Here is a 15601-nt window from a genome sequence, read left to right on the forward strand (position 1 = left end):
GTCTTTCCCCTCCATATTTCTTTTTTTCTCTACTTGCCTCTGTCTTTAATGTTGAAGCTTTTCTTGGACCTTTGATGATCTTTGGCTATTTGCTTCTTCTTATTTTTTTTTAAATTGGGCACCAAAATCTTAATGGCAGTTCCATGATCACAAGTGACACTTGATAACTGCAGGCCTCATTGTAGGAGTTTTGCTAGGTCAACTGTGCTGTCAGTCTGTTGCCTGCGGAGTATAAGTCCATTGTACTATGACAAGGGAGGAAAAAGTCCTGAGGGTTTCAATATACAAGTTTTTAGAGAGACTTTTTAGTTCATCGCTCTGTTTTCTGTATGATAACTGGCTCTCAGTTATCTTGTTTTACTTCTTCAGAAAATCTCTAGCCCCTAGAGGGACTGTCGTCCAGTAGTGCAGAGTTAGGAGGTGTGTGAAACTGGGGAGGTGATTAGTGACTCACTAAATATGTAGACTTTGTGTCAGTCTTGTTTTCAACTTTGCCTTCATGTCTACTTCCAAAAGTACCTGGTAGTGTATTTCCTGAGTGTTTGGATTTCTTTGCTGGAAATAAGTTTTCTTTGCACTGTTGGCTTAAGATTTAGCTTTTTCAGGTGCTAAATCAGTTACCATGTGTCCTACATTCCAGCTTCTAAAAGTTTTGTTGCCATGGTTTCATGTCCTGTTTTGTTGTTGTTTTTCTTGTGAGTTTACACCCTTAAAAAAAATCCTTTTACTATCATTTAATGGAGTTTCAGTAAGGAATGGGTAAACGTGTGTTTTCAGTTCTCTGTGTGAGAGTTCTTTCGATTTGTTTTTTTTTTTGTTTGTTTGTTTTTGTTTTTTTATTGAGGTAAATTTATATAACACACAAACATTTTGAAGATTACAGTTAAGTGGTGTTTGGTGTATTCACAGTGTTGTGCAACTATCAGTTCTCTCTAGTTTCAAAACTTTTTCATCACCTCTTGAAAACACCCCATACCATTAAGTAATCACTCCGCATTTCCTCTCCTCCGCCAACCTCAGTAACCTGTAATCTGCTTTTGCGTATTCTGGAAATACCATATAAAAGGCATCATATAATATGTGACCTTTTTAGTCTGGCTTTTTTCCCTTGGTATAATGTTTCTCAGGTTCATCCAGGTTGCAGCATCTGTTAATATTTTGCCTCTTTTTATGGTTGAATAGTATTCCATTGTATGTATACACCATAATTTACTGCCCTATTCATTCACTGATCCAGTTAGTTGTTCCATGTCCAGTTCTAACTGTTGCTTCTTGACCCACATACAAGTTTCTCAGGAGACCAGTAAGGTGACCTGGTATTCCCATCTCTTTAAGAATTTTCTTCTATTCACAGTTTGTTGTGATCCACACAGTCAAAGGCTTTATTGTAGTCAGTGAAGCAGAAGTAGATATTTTTCTGGAATTCCCTTGCTTTCTCCATGATCCAATGAATGTTGGCAATTTTTTTCATGACACTGGGAAAGATTGAAGGCAAGAGGAGAAGGGGGTGGCAGAAGATGAGATGGTTAACCTCACCTCCTCAGTGGACATGAATTTGAGCAAACTCTGGGAGATAGTGGAGGACAGAGGAGCCTGGTGTGCTGCGGTCCATGGGAGTCGAGAAGAGTCAGACGCAACTTAACGACTGAATGACAACCATTCATTGATGGTCATTTGCATCCTTTCTACCTTTGTCTGTTATGAGTAATGTTGCTATAAATATTTGTGTACAAGCTTCTTTCAAGACATATGTTTGCATTCTCTAGGGTATATACCTAGAGGTAGAATTGTTGGATCCTGTGGTAATTTTATGTTTACCTTTTTGAAGCATTGTAAATGTCAGATTGTTTTCCATAGTCTCTGCACCATTTTACTTGGCCACCATTAATGTATAATGATTTCTATTTTTCCACATCCTCATCAACACAGAACTTATTATTTTCTAAGATTTTTTTGTCTTTTTTTTTTTAAATTAAAACCATTCTAGTGGGTCTGAAGTGGTATTGTGGTTTTTATTTGCATTTCTTACTGACCAATGATATTGAACATCTTTTCACAGGCTTGTTGACAATTTATGTATCTTATTTGGAGAAATGTCTGTTCAGGTCCTTTGCCCATTTAAAAAGTTGGTTGTCTTTTGGTTGTTGAGTTGTAAAGAGTTCTTTATATTTTCTGGATACTAAACCCTTATTGGAGAAGGCAATGGCACCCCACTCCATTACTCTTGCCTGGAAAATTCCATGGACGGAGGAGCCTGGTAGGCTACCGTCCATGGGGTCTCACTCTCACTTATCACTTTCCTTCATTGGAGAAGGAAATGGCAACCCACTCCAGTGTTCTTGCCTGGAGAATCCCAGGGACGGGGGAGCCTGGTGGGCTGCCGTCTATGGGGTCACACACAGCCGGACACGACTGAAGTGACTTAGCTTAGCTTAGCTTAAACCCTTATTAGATATATGATTTGCAGATATTTTCTTCCATACTCTGATTTTCTTCACTTTATTGATAGTATCTTTTGAAGAAGGAAAGTTTTTAATTTGTATGAAATCCATTTCATCTAGTTTTTCTTTTGTTGTTCATGCTGTTAGTGTCAAGTCTAAGAATCCATGCCAAACCTGAGGTTATGAAAGTATGCACCTGTGTTTTCTTCTAAGAGTTTTATGGGTTTAGCTGTTATAGTTAGGTCATTGATCCATTTTGAGTTAATTTTTGTGTATGATGTGAGGTGGGGTTCAACTTCATTCTTTTGTATGTGGTTATGTAGTTGTCCCAGCACTATTTGTTGAAGGGGCTATTCTTTTCCCATTGAATTGTCTTAGCACCCTTGTCAAAAATTAATTGGCCAGAACTTCTGGTGGTCCAATGGTTAAGAAGCTGCTTCCCAATGCAGGGGACACAGGTTTAATCCCTGGCCTGGGAAGATTCGACAAGCTGTGGGACAACTAAGCCCTCATGCCACAATTATGGAAGCCCGCTCACCCTAGCGGCCATGTTCTACAACAAGAGAAGCCACTGCAGTGAAAAGCCTGTACACTGCAATTAGAGAGTAGCCCCCACTTGCCACTAGAGAAAGCTCGCATACAGCAATGAAAACCCAGTACAGCCAAAAGTAAATAAATAAATAAAATAAAAATTCAGTTGGTCAGATTCTCAACATTGCTAATTATTAGAGAAATGCAAATCAAAATTATAGTGAGATATCATTTCACACCAGTTAGAATGGCCATCATCAAAAAGTCTACAGATAATAAATACTGAAGATGGTATGGGAAAAAGGGAAGCGTACTAGACTGTTTGTGGGAATGTAAATTGATGCAGCCACTATGGAGAACAGTATGGAGATTCTTTAAAAAACTAAAAATAGAGTTACCATATGATCTAGCAATCCGACTACTGGACATATATCCAGAAAAGACAGAAGCTCACATTCAAAAAGGTAAATGTACCCCTATGTTCATAGTAGCTCTATTTACAATAGTCAAGACATGGAAGCAATGGAAATGTCCATCAACAGATGTGTGGATAAAGAAGATGCAGTATGTTTAAACAATGGAATGTTACTCAGCTATAAAAGAGAATGAAATAATGTCATTTGCAACAACATGGATGGACCTAGAGATTATCATATAAAATGAACTAAGTCAGACACAAAGTATAAATGATATCACTTATATGTGGAATCTAAAAAAAATTAGAGAAATCAGCTTATTTCCAAAACAGAAATAGACTTACAGACATGAAAACAAATTTATGGTTACCAAAGGGGAAGGAGTGGGGAGGGATATGTTAGGAGTTTGGGATTGACAAACAGATACTACTATATAAAAAAATAAACAAGGAGCTACTATATAACACACAGAACTATATCCCATATCTTGTAATAACCTATAATGGAAAATAATCTGAAAAAGAATATGCATGTGTATAACTGAATAACTTTGCTGTACACCCAAAACTAACACAGCGTTGTAGATCAGCTGTACTTCAGTTTAAAAGGAAAAAAATATCAATTGACCATGCATTCTGTGAAGTGAAGTAAGTCAGAGGAGGACAGAGAGTGTGTGATGTCACTTATGTGGAATCTAAGAAACACAACAAATTAGTGAATACAACAAAAAGAAGCAAACTCACAGATACAGAGAACAAAGTAGTGGTTGGCAGTGGTGGGGGGGTGGGGTGGGGGGACAATATAGGAATGGAGGAATAGGTGGTACAAATTACTGAGTTTAAGATAAGTGCAAGAAGGTATTATACAATACAAGGGATATAGCCAGTATTTTGTAATAACTGTAAATGGAGAATAACCTTTAAAAATGGTATAAAAAATTAATTGGCTCATAGATGTTTTGGGTTTATTTCTGGACTCTCAGTTCTGTTTGTTCCATTAGTTTGTATCCGTTAGTTTGTATGTCTTTCCTTGTGCACTATTTGTAGTAAGTTTTGAACTGTGAGGTGTGAGTTCTTCTGCTTTGATTTTCATTTTCAATATTATTTTGGCTGATCTAGGCCCCTTTCAGTTTCATATAAATTTGAGGATTGGTTTTTCCATTTCTGCAGAAAAAGCCACTGAAATTTTGGTAGAGATTGCATTGACTCTGTAGGTTTCTTTGTGAAGCATTGCAATGTTAACAACATTAAAGGCTTCCAGTTCATGAACAAGGGAAGTCTCTTACCATTTATGTAGGTTTTCTTTCATTTCTTTGAGCAATATTTTGTAGTTTTTAGTGTGCAAGTATTACCTCTTTGGTTAAATTTATTCCTAAATATTTTATTTTGGACATTGCTGTACACAGAATTCTCTTAATTTGCTTTTTGGATTGTTCTTTGCAACGTACAGAAGCACAGCTGAATTTTAGGTGTTAAAATTTTAACCTGCAACTTCCCTGAATTTGTTTATTAGCTTTAGTTGTGTTTTGTGGATTCTATGAGAGTTTCTATATATAGAATCATGTCATTGGCAAATAGAGATAGTTTTACTTCTTCCTTTCCAAATTGGATGCTTTCTGTTTTTTGTTTTTTTTACTGCCTAATTGCTTACTAGGATTTCCAGTACAGTGTTGAATAGCAGTGGTGAAAGCTGCTGCCTTTGTCTTGTTCCTGAGTTTGGGGAGAAAGCCTCTAGTTTTTCACTGTTAAGTATGATACTAGCTGTGGGTTTTTTGTAAACGCTGATGTTCATTTTAAGGACTTTCTCTCTGTTTTTAGTTTGCTGAGTATTCCCCCCCGCCCCCCGCCATCATGATTGGGTATTGAAATCTGTCACCTGTATTTTCTGTGTCAATTCAGATGATCATGTTTTTTTTTTTTTCTTTCATTCTGGTAATGTGGCAAATGATTTTTGTATGTTGAACTATCCTTACGTTCTTGGGATAAATTCCACTTGATCCTTTTAATGTGGTGTTGGATTTGTTTAGTATTTTGTTGAGAATTTTTCCTTCTATATTTATAAGGGATATTGGCCTGTAGTTTTCTTGTGGTATTTTTGTCCTGCTTTGGCATCGAGGTAAAACTGGCCTCATAGAATGTTTAGGAAGTGATATCTACTCTTCTAGATTTTGGAAGAGTTTGAAAAGGATTGCTGTTTACTTCCCTCTAAATGTTTGGTAGAATTTACCAATGAAACCATGTTGTCTTGGACTTCTTTTGTTGGGAGATTTTTTGGCTAGTGATTCAGTCTCTTTACTTGATATCGATCTCTTGAGAATTTTTGTCTTCCGAGTCACTTTTGGTAATTTGTGTGCTTGTAAGAATTTGCCTGTTTCTTGTATATTGCCTAAGTTGCTGGTGTGCAGTTGTTCATAGTACTCTTGTTATCATAGTATTCTCACATATATTTCTACCAGTACCAGTTACAATATCCTAACAGAGTCCACTTAGGTGGTACTAAACTATTTTCTTAATTTTGAAAACATTCTTGCTTGAAGTTGTTCCATGCAAACTATTCATGCATGCGTGCTCAGTCACTAAGTTGTGTCCAGCTCTTTGCACCCCATGGACTGTATGTCGCCCACTAGGCTCCTGTGTCCGTGGGACTTCGCAGGCAAGAATACTGGCATGGGGTGCCATTTGCTTCTCCAAGGGATCTTCCCGACTCAGGGAATAGAACCTGTGTCTCTGGCATCTCCTTGCATTGGCAGGCAGATTCTTTACCACTGAGCCACCTGGGAAGCTTATGCAAACTATTCATAGGAGGCTAATAATTCTTCAGTAAACTCTGCATTGAGTCTTTGAGTAAATAATAAATAAGTAGAATCAGTAACATTGGGTTACACGTCAGGAGCCAAGGAAAACCTTGGAACTTTTTGCCTTGTTTTGTAATTGCTTCTTGTTGCTACCAGTGTTTTCAGTCTTTCAGTCGTTCTTGCTGATGGTCTTTACCAGTTTATTATCTCTGACATTTCTTCAGTCACAGCAATCAGACACAGATTCACCATTCGTAAATGGCTTTCTTTGCCTACCTGACAAGTGAACCATTTCAGAAACTTTATTTGGTTACAGCCTCATTTTAACCTTTTCTTGTGAAGAAATCTTGCTGTAATAAGATATTCTGTTTTTTTTCTGAATTTTTTTTTCTTTTGTTTTCCTGTACGTTGGGAGTATTGTGGTGAATGCTTACTGGTCATGCTGATGTATAAGGTATTCTTACAGCACAGCCATAATGTTGTTGCACAATAAACATGATGCTTTGCCCTCTAATTTGATAAGAAAATAGCCCACACTCCATTGTGCCTTAGAAGCATGGCATTCAATTTGAAGTCCCCTCTTCTCTTTCCTGTTTTTTAGTGATACCTATGCACTGACAAGTTTTTTGTTTGTTTTTTTTTTACTTCCCGTCCGCCCGAATTTCTTTTTTTTTTTTTAGTATTATTTGGCTGCATTGGGCCTTAGCTGTGACATGCAGGATCTTTCGTTGTGGGGCGCTGACTCTCTAGTTGTGGTGCATGGGCTCCAGAGAGCTCAGGCTCAGTAGTTGTGACATGTTCAAGCTTAGTCGCTCTGCAGCAGGTGGGATCTCAGTTCCCTCACCAGGGATCAGACCTGTATCCTCTGCATTGCAAGGTGGTTTCTTAACCACTGGACCACCAGGAAGTCCTTGCACTGGTAAGTTTTTAAAACTGTTGCGATACATCAGTATGCATTGCACTCAGAATGCTATCCAGTTTGTCACAGCAATTTGCTAGTGCATCAAGTAACAGTGGGAAACATCTCTCACAGCTCCTCAACCCTACCATTGTTCTGTAAGATTAACCACAGGCTGCACGTAAATGAATGAGCATGGTTATATTCCAATAAAGCTTTATTTGTGGATACCAGAATTTGAATTTCATATTATTTTGTGTCATTAAACAATATTATTTTGACTTTTTTCCAACCATTTGAAAGCCATTCTTAGCTTGTAGCCCGTGCAGAAACAGATGGTAGGCCAGGTTTGGCCTGTGGGCTGTATTCTGCCAGCGCCTGCTTTACAGTTTAAATACATTTGTAGGTAACCTGTGTTGCCCAGATTACTGCATGCTTGCCTGGGGCCCCCTGGTGGCCGAAGGGAGCAAATAAGTCTTGAGATGGTCAAATTTCTAAAGCGCCATGAATTTGAGAATTCTAGAGTTGGAAATCTAGATGTAGAACTATTTATCATAGGGAGATTGTAGTGGCCACTCTTTATCATTTCCAGAATGTGGGCTTTGGTGACACTTAGGAAAAAAGATAAAACAGGACTCCCCGAAATTTTGTATGCAAATCTGAACAGTGCTTTAAGACATCATTCTGATATAAAAATATGTCTCTTCATCTGCAGTTTATTTGTGTAAAGGATGTGAATTTCAGCATTATTCAACACAAAATGGCACTGGTACAATAATTACATTTGAATGAACCCATATCTTCCAAGGGTAACTTTATTCTCTTTTCACTCATCCTTTTTTTCCCCACTCAAAGGCTTCAAGTTTAATATACTGATAATTTTTGCTACTTTATTAAGTACATTTCTAAGTAAAACTGGGTTTTGTTTTAATTATGAGAGTATGGTAGTGAAGAATTCAGTGACTTTGTATAGTTGGGTGCTGCTGTCTTGCTTTGAACTAGGGTACGAGCAGTTTTTTGTGTTTTTGTTTTTAAAATTTTAGTAAACTATACATAGCATAAAATCTACCATCTTAACCGTTTATAAGTATATAGTTTAGTAACATTAAGCATAATCCCATTTTTATGCAACTACAGGGGTGAGTTTTTTTAATCTGCCATTTTAAATTCTTGATCCAAAAAAATGAAACCCTCTTGTTCTGGTCAGTCCTAGGTCTACTGTAGTATCTGGGAATGAAATTATCCTCAAATATAGTAGAGATCATGTCATTCCCTTTTTAAAACCTTGGTGGTTTATATTATCCTTAGAAGAATACTTAAACTTTTACCGTGATCCCTCTGGGTTTTGCCTCTCTCAGTTTCCCCTTTGGGTTGTTAGCTAGCTCTAGCATAGTTGGGCCTTTCATTTCCTCAGAGAAGCCAAGGTCTCACCTGACTCGCTGTTTGCTTGTGCTGCCCAGCGGCGTTGGAGCTGCCCTGGTGCTGAAGCTTGTATACCTCTGCCTCTCCACCACCACCACCTCCCTTTTCTTTGCTTGCTGGTTCCTGTGCTGTCTTCTCAGAAAGGCTATCCCAGTACTCTCTGTAAAATAGGTTCCTTCTTTAGACTGTTTCCCCCTACTTAGTAATACTTAGAATTTTTGTTTTTGTCAATCTCCTAACCTATCCAAATTAACTTCCCCTCCTACTTACTCCATTCTCCTTACTCTCTTTTATTTTTCCTTATAGCAAATATAGCCATCTGACATTTTACTAGAATGTAAGTTCTAAGAGGATGGGGACTTTGTTGTGTTTACTCATATGTTTTCAGTGTCTACAACATGTCTGCTATATAGTACCTACTCGAAAAATATTTAACTGAATGATCACATTACTTTTGGCTTTAGGGCAAAATACACATAGATGATTGAAAAGTGAGTAGGACAAAATTAGGACTGGCAAAATGGGAATGTGGAAAGAAACTGTTGTTGAACTGAAGAAATAACCAATACTGTTCTACCTTTGGACCTTGTGTTATTGTTGAATGATAAATATCACCCTCCCCTTCAGCTATTTTTGAGTTCAGTTTTCTGTCTTTTGCAGCCTGCAAGCATCGTATTTCATACAGAATCATTTCAATCCTAAATAGCACTAAATTAAAAAAAAAACTTTTATTGTCCACACCACGCAGCCAACCAGAAATCAAACCCATACTCCCTGCATTGGAAGTATGGAGTTTTAACCCCTGGACCACCAGGGAAGTCCCTAAATTACACTAAATTTAAAAATAACATCTTGATTGAAGAAACTGATTCTTCTGTCCCTCCAGTGTTGCAAATTGCCAACATTCATTGGATCATAGAGAAAGCAAGGGAATTCCAGAAAAACATCTGCTTCATTGACTACAAGAAAGCCTTTGACTATGTGGATCACAACAAACTGGAATATTCTTGAAGAGATGGAAACACCCAGACTACCTTACCAGTCTAGAAGCAACAGTTAGAACCTTACATGGGACAGTTGACTGGTTTGACATTGGGAAAGGAATATGTCAAGGCTGTATATTATCACCCTGCTTATTTAACTTACATGCAAAATACATCATGCGAAATGCCAGGCTGGATAAATCACAAGCTGGAATCAGGAATGCTGGGAAAAGTGTCAAAACCCTCAGATATGCAGATTATACCACTCTAATGGCAGAAAACAAAGAGGAACTAAAGAGCCTGTTGATGAAGGTGAAAGAAGAGAGTGAGAAAGTTGGCTTAAAACTCAGCAGTCAAAAAACTGAGATCATGGTATCCAGTCCCATCACTTCATGGTAAATAGAAGGGCAAAAGTGGAGGCAGTGACAGATTTTATTCTCTTGGGCTCCAAAATCACTGCGGACGCGGACGGTGACTGCAGTCATGAAATTAAAAGACGCTTGCTCCTTGGAAGGAAAGCTATGACAAACCTAGACGTCATACTAAAAAGCAAAGACATTGCTTTGTCAGCAAAGGTCCATATAGTCAAATCTACTGGTTTTTCCAGTAGTCATGTATGGATGTGAGAGTTGGACCATAAGAAAGGTGAGCAGCAAAGAATTGATGCTTTTGAAGTGTAGTGCTTGAGAAGACTCTTGAGAGTTCCATGGTCTGCAAGGAGATCAAACCAGTCAATCCTAAAGGAAATGAACCTTGAATAGTCATTGAAAGGGCTGATGCCGAAGCTGAAGCTCCAGTACTTTGGGCACCTGATACCCAGAGCTGACTCATTGGAAAAGACCCTGATGCTGGGAAAGATTGTAGGCAAAAGGAGTAGAGGGTGGCAGAGGATGAGATGGTTAGATAGCATCACCTACTCAGTGGGCATGAATTTGGGCAAACTCCATAAAATAGTGAAGGACAGGGAAGCCTGGTGTGTCGCAGTCCAGGGGGTCACAAGGAGTCAGACACGACGTGGTGACTAAAAACAATAACAAATCCTTGCCGTTAATAAACTAATGTGTATACTTACAATTAAAAACTTTTCAAAAACTCTGCTTTATCCTTTATTTACTTCATTTTAACCTGCTGACTCCAGATGAGGCTGACTTTATATGATGATATCATTATATAGTTTAGTGGATATTTTTTAGAATTATGAATGTGATTATTTCTTTTATAAAAGCATTTATTGTTTTCAGATTCTCAATTTTAGAAAAATGTGGAAATAAAAAGAAAAAATTGGATAAAACATGATAATTGCATGTATCCACAGATACATTAAAACACACAGACACACCACTCTTTAGTTGAGCTAATGATGTACATTTTTTGTTCCACTCTCTTCTCTCAAGATTATTATTATTTACATTCTCATCTAGTAATTTATACAGCAAAATTTCTAATTTCTTGTTTTGTTAATTATTTTTCTTTTTTGCTCCCCCCCAACCCCCATAGATCTTGAGCCAGATGATTGTGCATCCATTTACATCTTTAATGTAGATCCACCTCCATCTACTTTAAACTCACCACTTTGCTTACCACATCATGGATTACCGTCTCACTCTTCTGTTTTGTCACCATCGTTTCAGCTCCAAGGTCACAAAAACTATGAAGGAACTTGTGAAATTCCTGAATCTAAATACAGCCCATTAAGTGGTCCCAAACCCTTTGAGTGCCCAAGTATTCAAATAACATCCATCTCTCCTAACTGTCATCAAGAAATTGATGCTCATGAAGATGACCTACACATAAATGACCCAGAAAGGGAATATTTGGAAAGGCCTTCTAGAGATCATCTCTATCTTCCTCTTGAGCCATCCTACCGGGAATCTTCCCTTAGTCCTAGTCCTGCCAGTAGCATCTCTTCTAGGAGCTGGTTTTCAGATGCATCTTCTTGTGAATCTCTTTCACATATTTATGATGATGTGGATTCGGAGTTGAATGAAGCTGCTGCGCGATTTACTCTCGGATCCCCTCTGACTTCTCCTGGTGGCTCTCCAGGAGGCTGCCCTGGAGAAGAGTCCTGGCATCAACAATATGGACTTGGACATTCCTTGTCACCTAGGCAATCTCCTTGCCACTCTCCTAGATCTAGTATCACTGATGAGAATTGGCTGAGCCCCAGGCCAGCCTCAGGACCCTCATCAAGGCCTACTTCCCCTTGTGGGAAACGGCGGCACTCTAGTGCTGAGGTTTGTTACGCTGGGTCCCTTTCACCGCATCATTCGCCTGTTCCTTCTCCTGGTCACTCACCCAGGGGAAGTGTAACAGAAGACACCTGGCTCAATGCTCCTGTCCAGGGTGGATCAGGCCTTGGCCCTGCGATTTTTCCGTTTCAGTACTGTGCAGAAACTGATATTCCTCTGAAAACACGGAAGACTTCTGAAGATCAAGCTCTCGTACTACCAGGAAAATTAGAGCTCTGTTCAGATGACCAAGGGAATCTTTCACCATCGCGGGAAACTTCAATAGATGATGGCCTTGGATCTCAGTATCCTTTAAAGAAAGATTCATCTGGTGACCAATTTCTTTCAGTTCCTTCACCCTTTACCTGGAGCAAACCAAAGCCTGGTCACACCCCTATATTTCGGTGAGTTGATGGAAATGACTGATGGTCATTTTTCATGTTTATGTTTATTGGTGGCATGTAATTACTGTGTTATCTATGTAGAATAATTTGACCATCTTTCCGCCTTTTTTTTCTTTAGTCTTCCAGACAACTTAAAAGACCACATTTATTTTCCTTTTAGTCTTAAAAGTATCTTTAAATAGGCTAAAGTTATAATTTTAAAAGTGTATAATGAATTGTAAATAATAACAAATTGCATTAGAAGCCCTAGAATGAATTTGTTTTTCAGAATGAATTTTCTTATCCACTAAAGCTTCTTGTAAAAGATAATAGTATAAATTAAATTACTGATTATTCCCACTTAGGGATAAGGTTTATATTATATATATATTTTTGAATTTTTATATTTTTAAGAACTCAATATACAAGTGAAATTTGGCTTTTTTATTTTGTGACAAGTGTTTTTTTTTCATATAATTTATTTTGTCTTTAGACTTCATATAAGTTTGTGATTTTTGTTGTTGGTTTAGAGGAATTTTTAAATTTTACATATTCAAATTTGTCTTTTCCTTCACAGCTTTTAGATTTTATGTTATATTTGAAAGCCTGTCCCACTCTAAAATAACTGCAAATAAAGAGAAAATCTAACTTTCACATTTCTAATTTTTATGTATAATTTTTATAATGTATGTATGTAACATATATACTGTTTGTATTTGTACATATGTATATGTTTTCGAATCTTGAGTCCAGCTAAGGACTGAAGACTGTTGTAATGACTGTTTTCTAAATGGCTTATCAGTTATCACAGTGCCATTTTTAGAATCAATCTAATCTATAATTGATTAGGGAAGACAAGTTATCATATGTTAAATCCCCACACAGAGGTGGGTCTGTTTACTTTTTTTAAAAATGCTTTGTTATTGGTACAAATGTTTATTTCTGAATTGAGATATTTAGAAAATTATAATGTGGAATTATGATATTGAAGACTCCTTTGAACCCATCACTTTGCTTCTGAAAATTATCTTAATCTTTTTAGGGATTTGCTTAAACAAGTGCAGAAACTTGCTGAGAGTTGATGAAGTTGAGTTGTTTTAGACTAATAAAAATTAGTACCATTGAGCTTCAGAATAGCTGGTAATGCTAGGCCGAGGATATTAAGGGAAGCAATGAAATAACTTAGAAATTTACTGTAGGCATGGTAGCATTCAAAGGTAGAAAAGACGTGTAAAGTCTTATTTCAGCAATTATTAAGGTATTTTTTAAAATAGAAGATATTACTTTTTATTACAAATCATTCTAGCTTTGGGTCCATTAATATTTGACCTGTAGACTTAGAAATTGTTTTTTTTCTAATTCCATATTTTCATTGTTAACGTATCTGAATGAACCTGTCCCCTTTAAGCTATTTAAAAATTGTTTTGATTGTTTTTGTGGTTATACACACAGTTGAGAAATAGTTACAGTTTTATGGAAATTTTTATTTTTAATGAAATATTGGAATTTGTCCTTTTTTTAAAAAAAGAATAGAAACCAAAAAATAAATAAAATTGATTTTATTATCAGGTTAATTATTTTTAAAACACCCTCTGTATCGTATCCAGTGTTACAACTTATTAAGTGAAGTTTTGTGTTTTTTTTTCTTTTTCTTTAAATTTTATTTTTTAAATACTTTACTTCAAAGATCATAGGAAGAAATGTTGGTGCCTTCAAAGAAATAATTTGAATCACTGCTTGGCTGGCAATAATAGCATGGTGAAATGCGTCTTTGTGTGTTTTGTTTGTAGCACATCTTCATTACCTCCACTAGACTGGCCTTTACCAGCTCATTTTGGACAATGTGAACTGAAAATAGAAGTGCAACCTAAAACTCATCACCGAGCCCATTATGAAACTGAAGGTAGCCGAGGAGCAGTTAAAGCATCTACTGGGGGACATCCTGTTGTGAAGGTATGAGACTTTAGGGGTGTGTTTCACAGATACCATATATGTGTTGTTGGTAGGGTCCATTCAGTCAGGTACTGCTGAGCCTGAAGAGAGAAAATTTTCAAACCTGAAAAGCTTCCATTAAGGTTTTGTGTCCTTGTTGATACAGTTGCACTTCTGCATTGTGGGGTTTTTTTTCTTTTTTTGGCTAGGCTAAAAGATATTCTTACTGAACTGACTCTTACAGCTAGTAAAACTCTAGAGAAAGATCATAATGGTCAAATAATTGTTTTTGTGACTAAAAGAAAAGACTGTTTATAAGTACAGTGCATGTTTGTTTAAGGTCCAAATAATACAGAAAAGTAAAGAGAGAAAGCAATGAATTACCTAAAGTCTAAATCCCTCAGAAATAAGCAGTTGGCATTTGATTAACAATCCAGGTAATTCTCTGTTTGTATGTTTAGTGGAATAGTAGGTGGCTGACTAGAAAAATGAATGGATTTTTTTTTAAAGGATAGGACTATATATTGAACATTTTTGTAATTAAATTAATTAATTAGAAAATAAAACTAAAGTGAAATTATTAAAATTATATAATTCTGAGTGTATAAAATACAATACATAAGTTTTATGAGTTGAATATTAACTTTAATTTTATTTGAATGAAACATTTAAAAAATGAACCAAAACTATATGAACTGCTAATTCTGGATATTGTTCTTCACTTTAAGAGATCCTGAACAGCCTTTCTAAGGCCAAAGAAATTAAATAAATTATTGAGAAACTGAATTTTTGTCTTAGATTTAAATGTTACAAACTGCTCCCTACTCTGAAAAATGAGGTAATTGTCTCTCTCAAACTTCTTCCCCCTGCAATGCCCTCTCCCTCCTGAATTTTGTTGCTTATATTAATTAATCTTTTCAAGTCTATAGTCATCTCTCTGCCTCATGTCCGGCCACTCCTATTGTTTAGCTTAGTCCTATGTGTAGTTGGATTCCAGGTTTAGTACTAATTCTTTTTTATTTCTTTTTAAAGTGCTTTTTTTTAGTTTAAAAGTTTAAGGAGGGCTTTGGATTCTATATTCCCTGGATGCTTTCATATTTGAAATTATTTGTTGCTTTTATATACTCAAACATCAGAATGGCTACGTTGTAATATGTTGTCACTTATTTTTTTCTCCTAGTACTTGTCTTATGGCATTGTGTATTTTTTATTTATTTATTTTTATTAGTTGGAGGCTAATTACTTTACAGTATTGTAGTGGTTTTTGCCATACATTGACATGAATCAGCCATGGATTGGTATTGTGTATTGTAGTGGAGAAATTAATTGAACAAATACAGTTTATAGCTGATCATTTCCTATACTAGCCATATTTTATGATTTATTTTCATTATCTAAACATAGTTTATAGTTCTTGACAAAGAAACCTTTACATTTTAGGTGGGTTTTTAAATGACTTGTAAGAAGAAATGACAGTTCTAGAAAAAGAGAAAGAGATCAGATTTATGGTTACCAGAGGCAGGGGGCTAGAAGATGGGGAATGGATGAGGGTAGTCAAAAGATACGAACTTTC

At 36.5% G+C, this 15601-nt stretch overlaps 1 protein-coding gene across 3 annotated transcripts in view; it reads left to right on the top strand.

Moving 5' to 3' along the window:
• The window catches only part of NFATC3 (nuclear factor of activated T cells 3), a 92803-nt gene that overhangs the window by 21037 nt on the left and 56165 nt on the right, over nucleotides 1–15601 (top strand). For all 3 annotated transcript variants that reach the window (XM_043898877.1, XM_043898876.1, XM_043898875.1), the window contains exons 2-3: nucleotides 10983–12117; nucleotides 13887–14049. In XM_043898877.1, coding sequence (XP_043754812.1) covers nucleotides 10983–12117; nucleotides 13887–14049 — 1298 coding nt within the window. The remainder of the gene's footprint in view (nucleotides 1–10982; nucleotides 12118–13886; nucleotides 14050–15601) is intronic.

Source organism: Cervus elaphus, chromosome 4 (genome assembly GCF_910594005.1).
Source record: "Cervus elaphus chromosome 4, mCerEla1.1, whole genome shotgun sequence".
Lineage (NCBI taxonomy): Eukaryota > Metazoa > Chordata > Mammalia > Artiodactyla > Cervidae > Cervus > Cervus elaphus.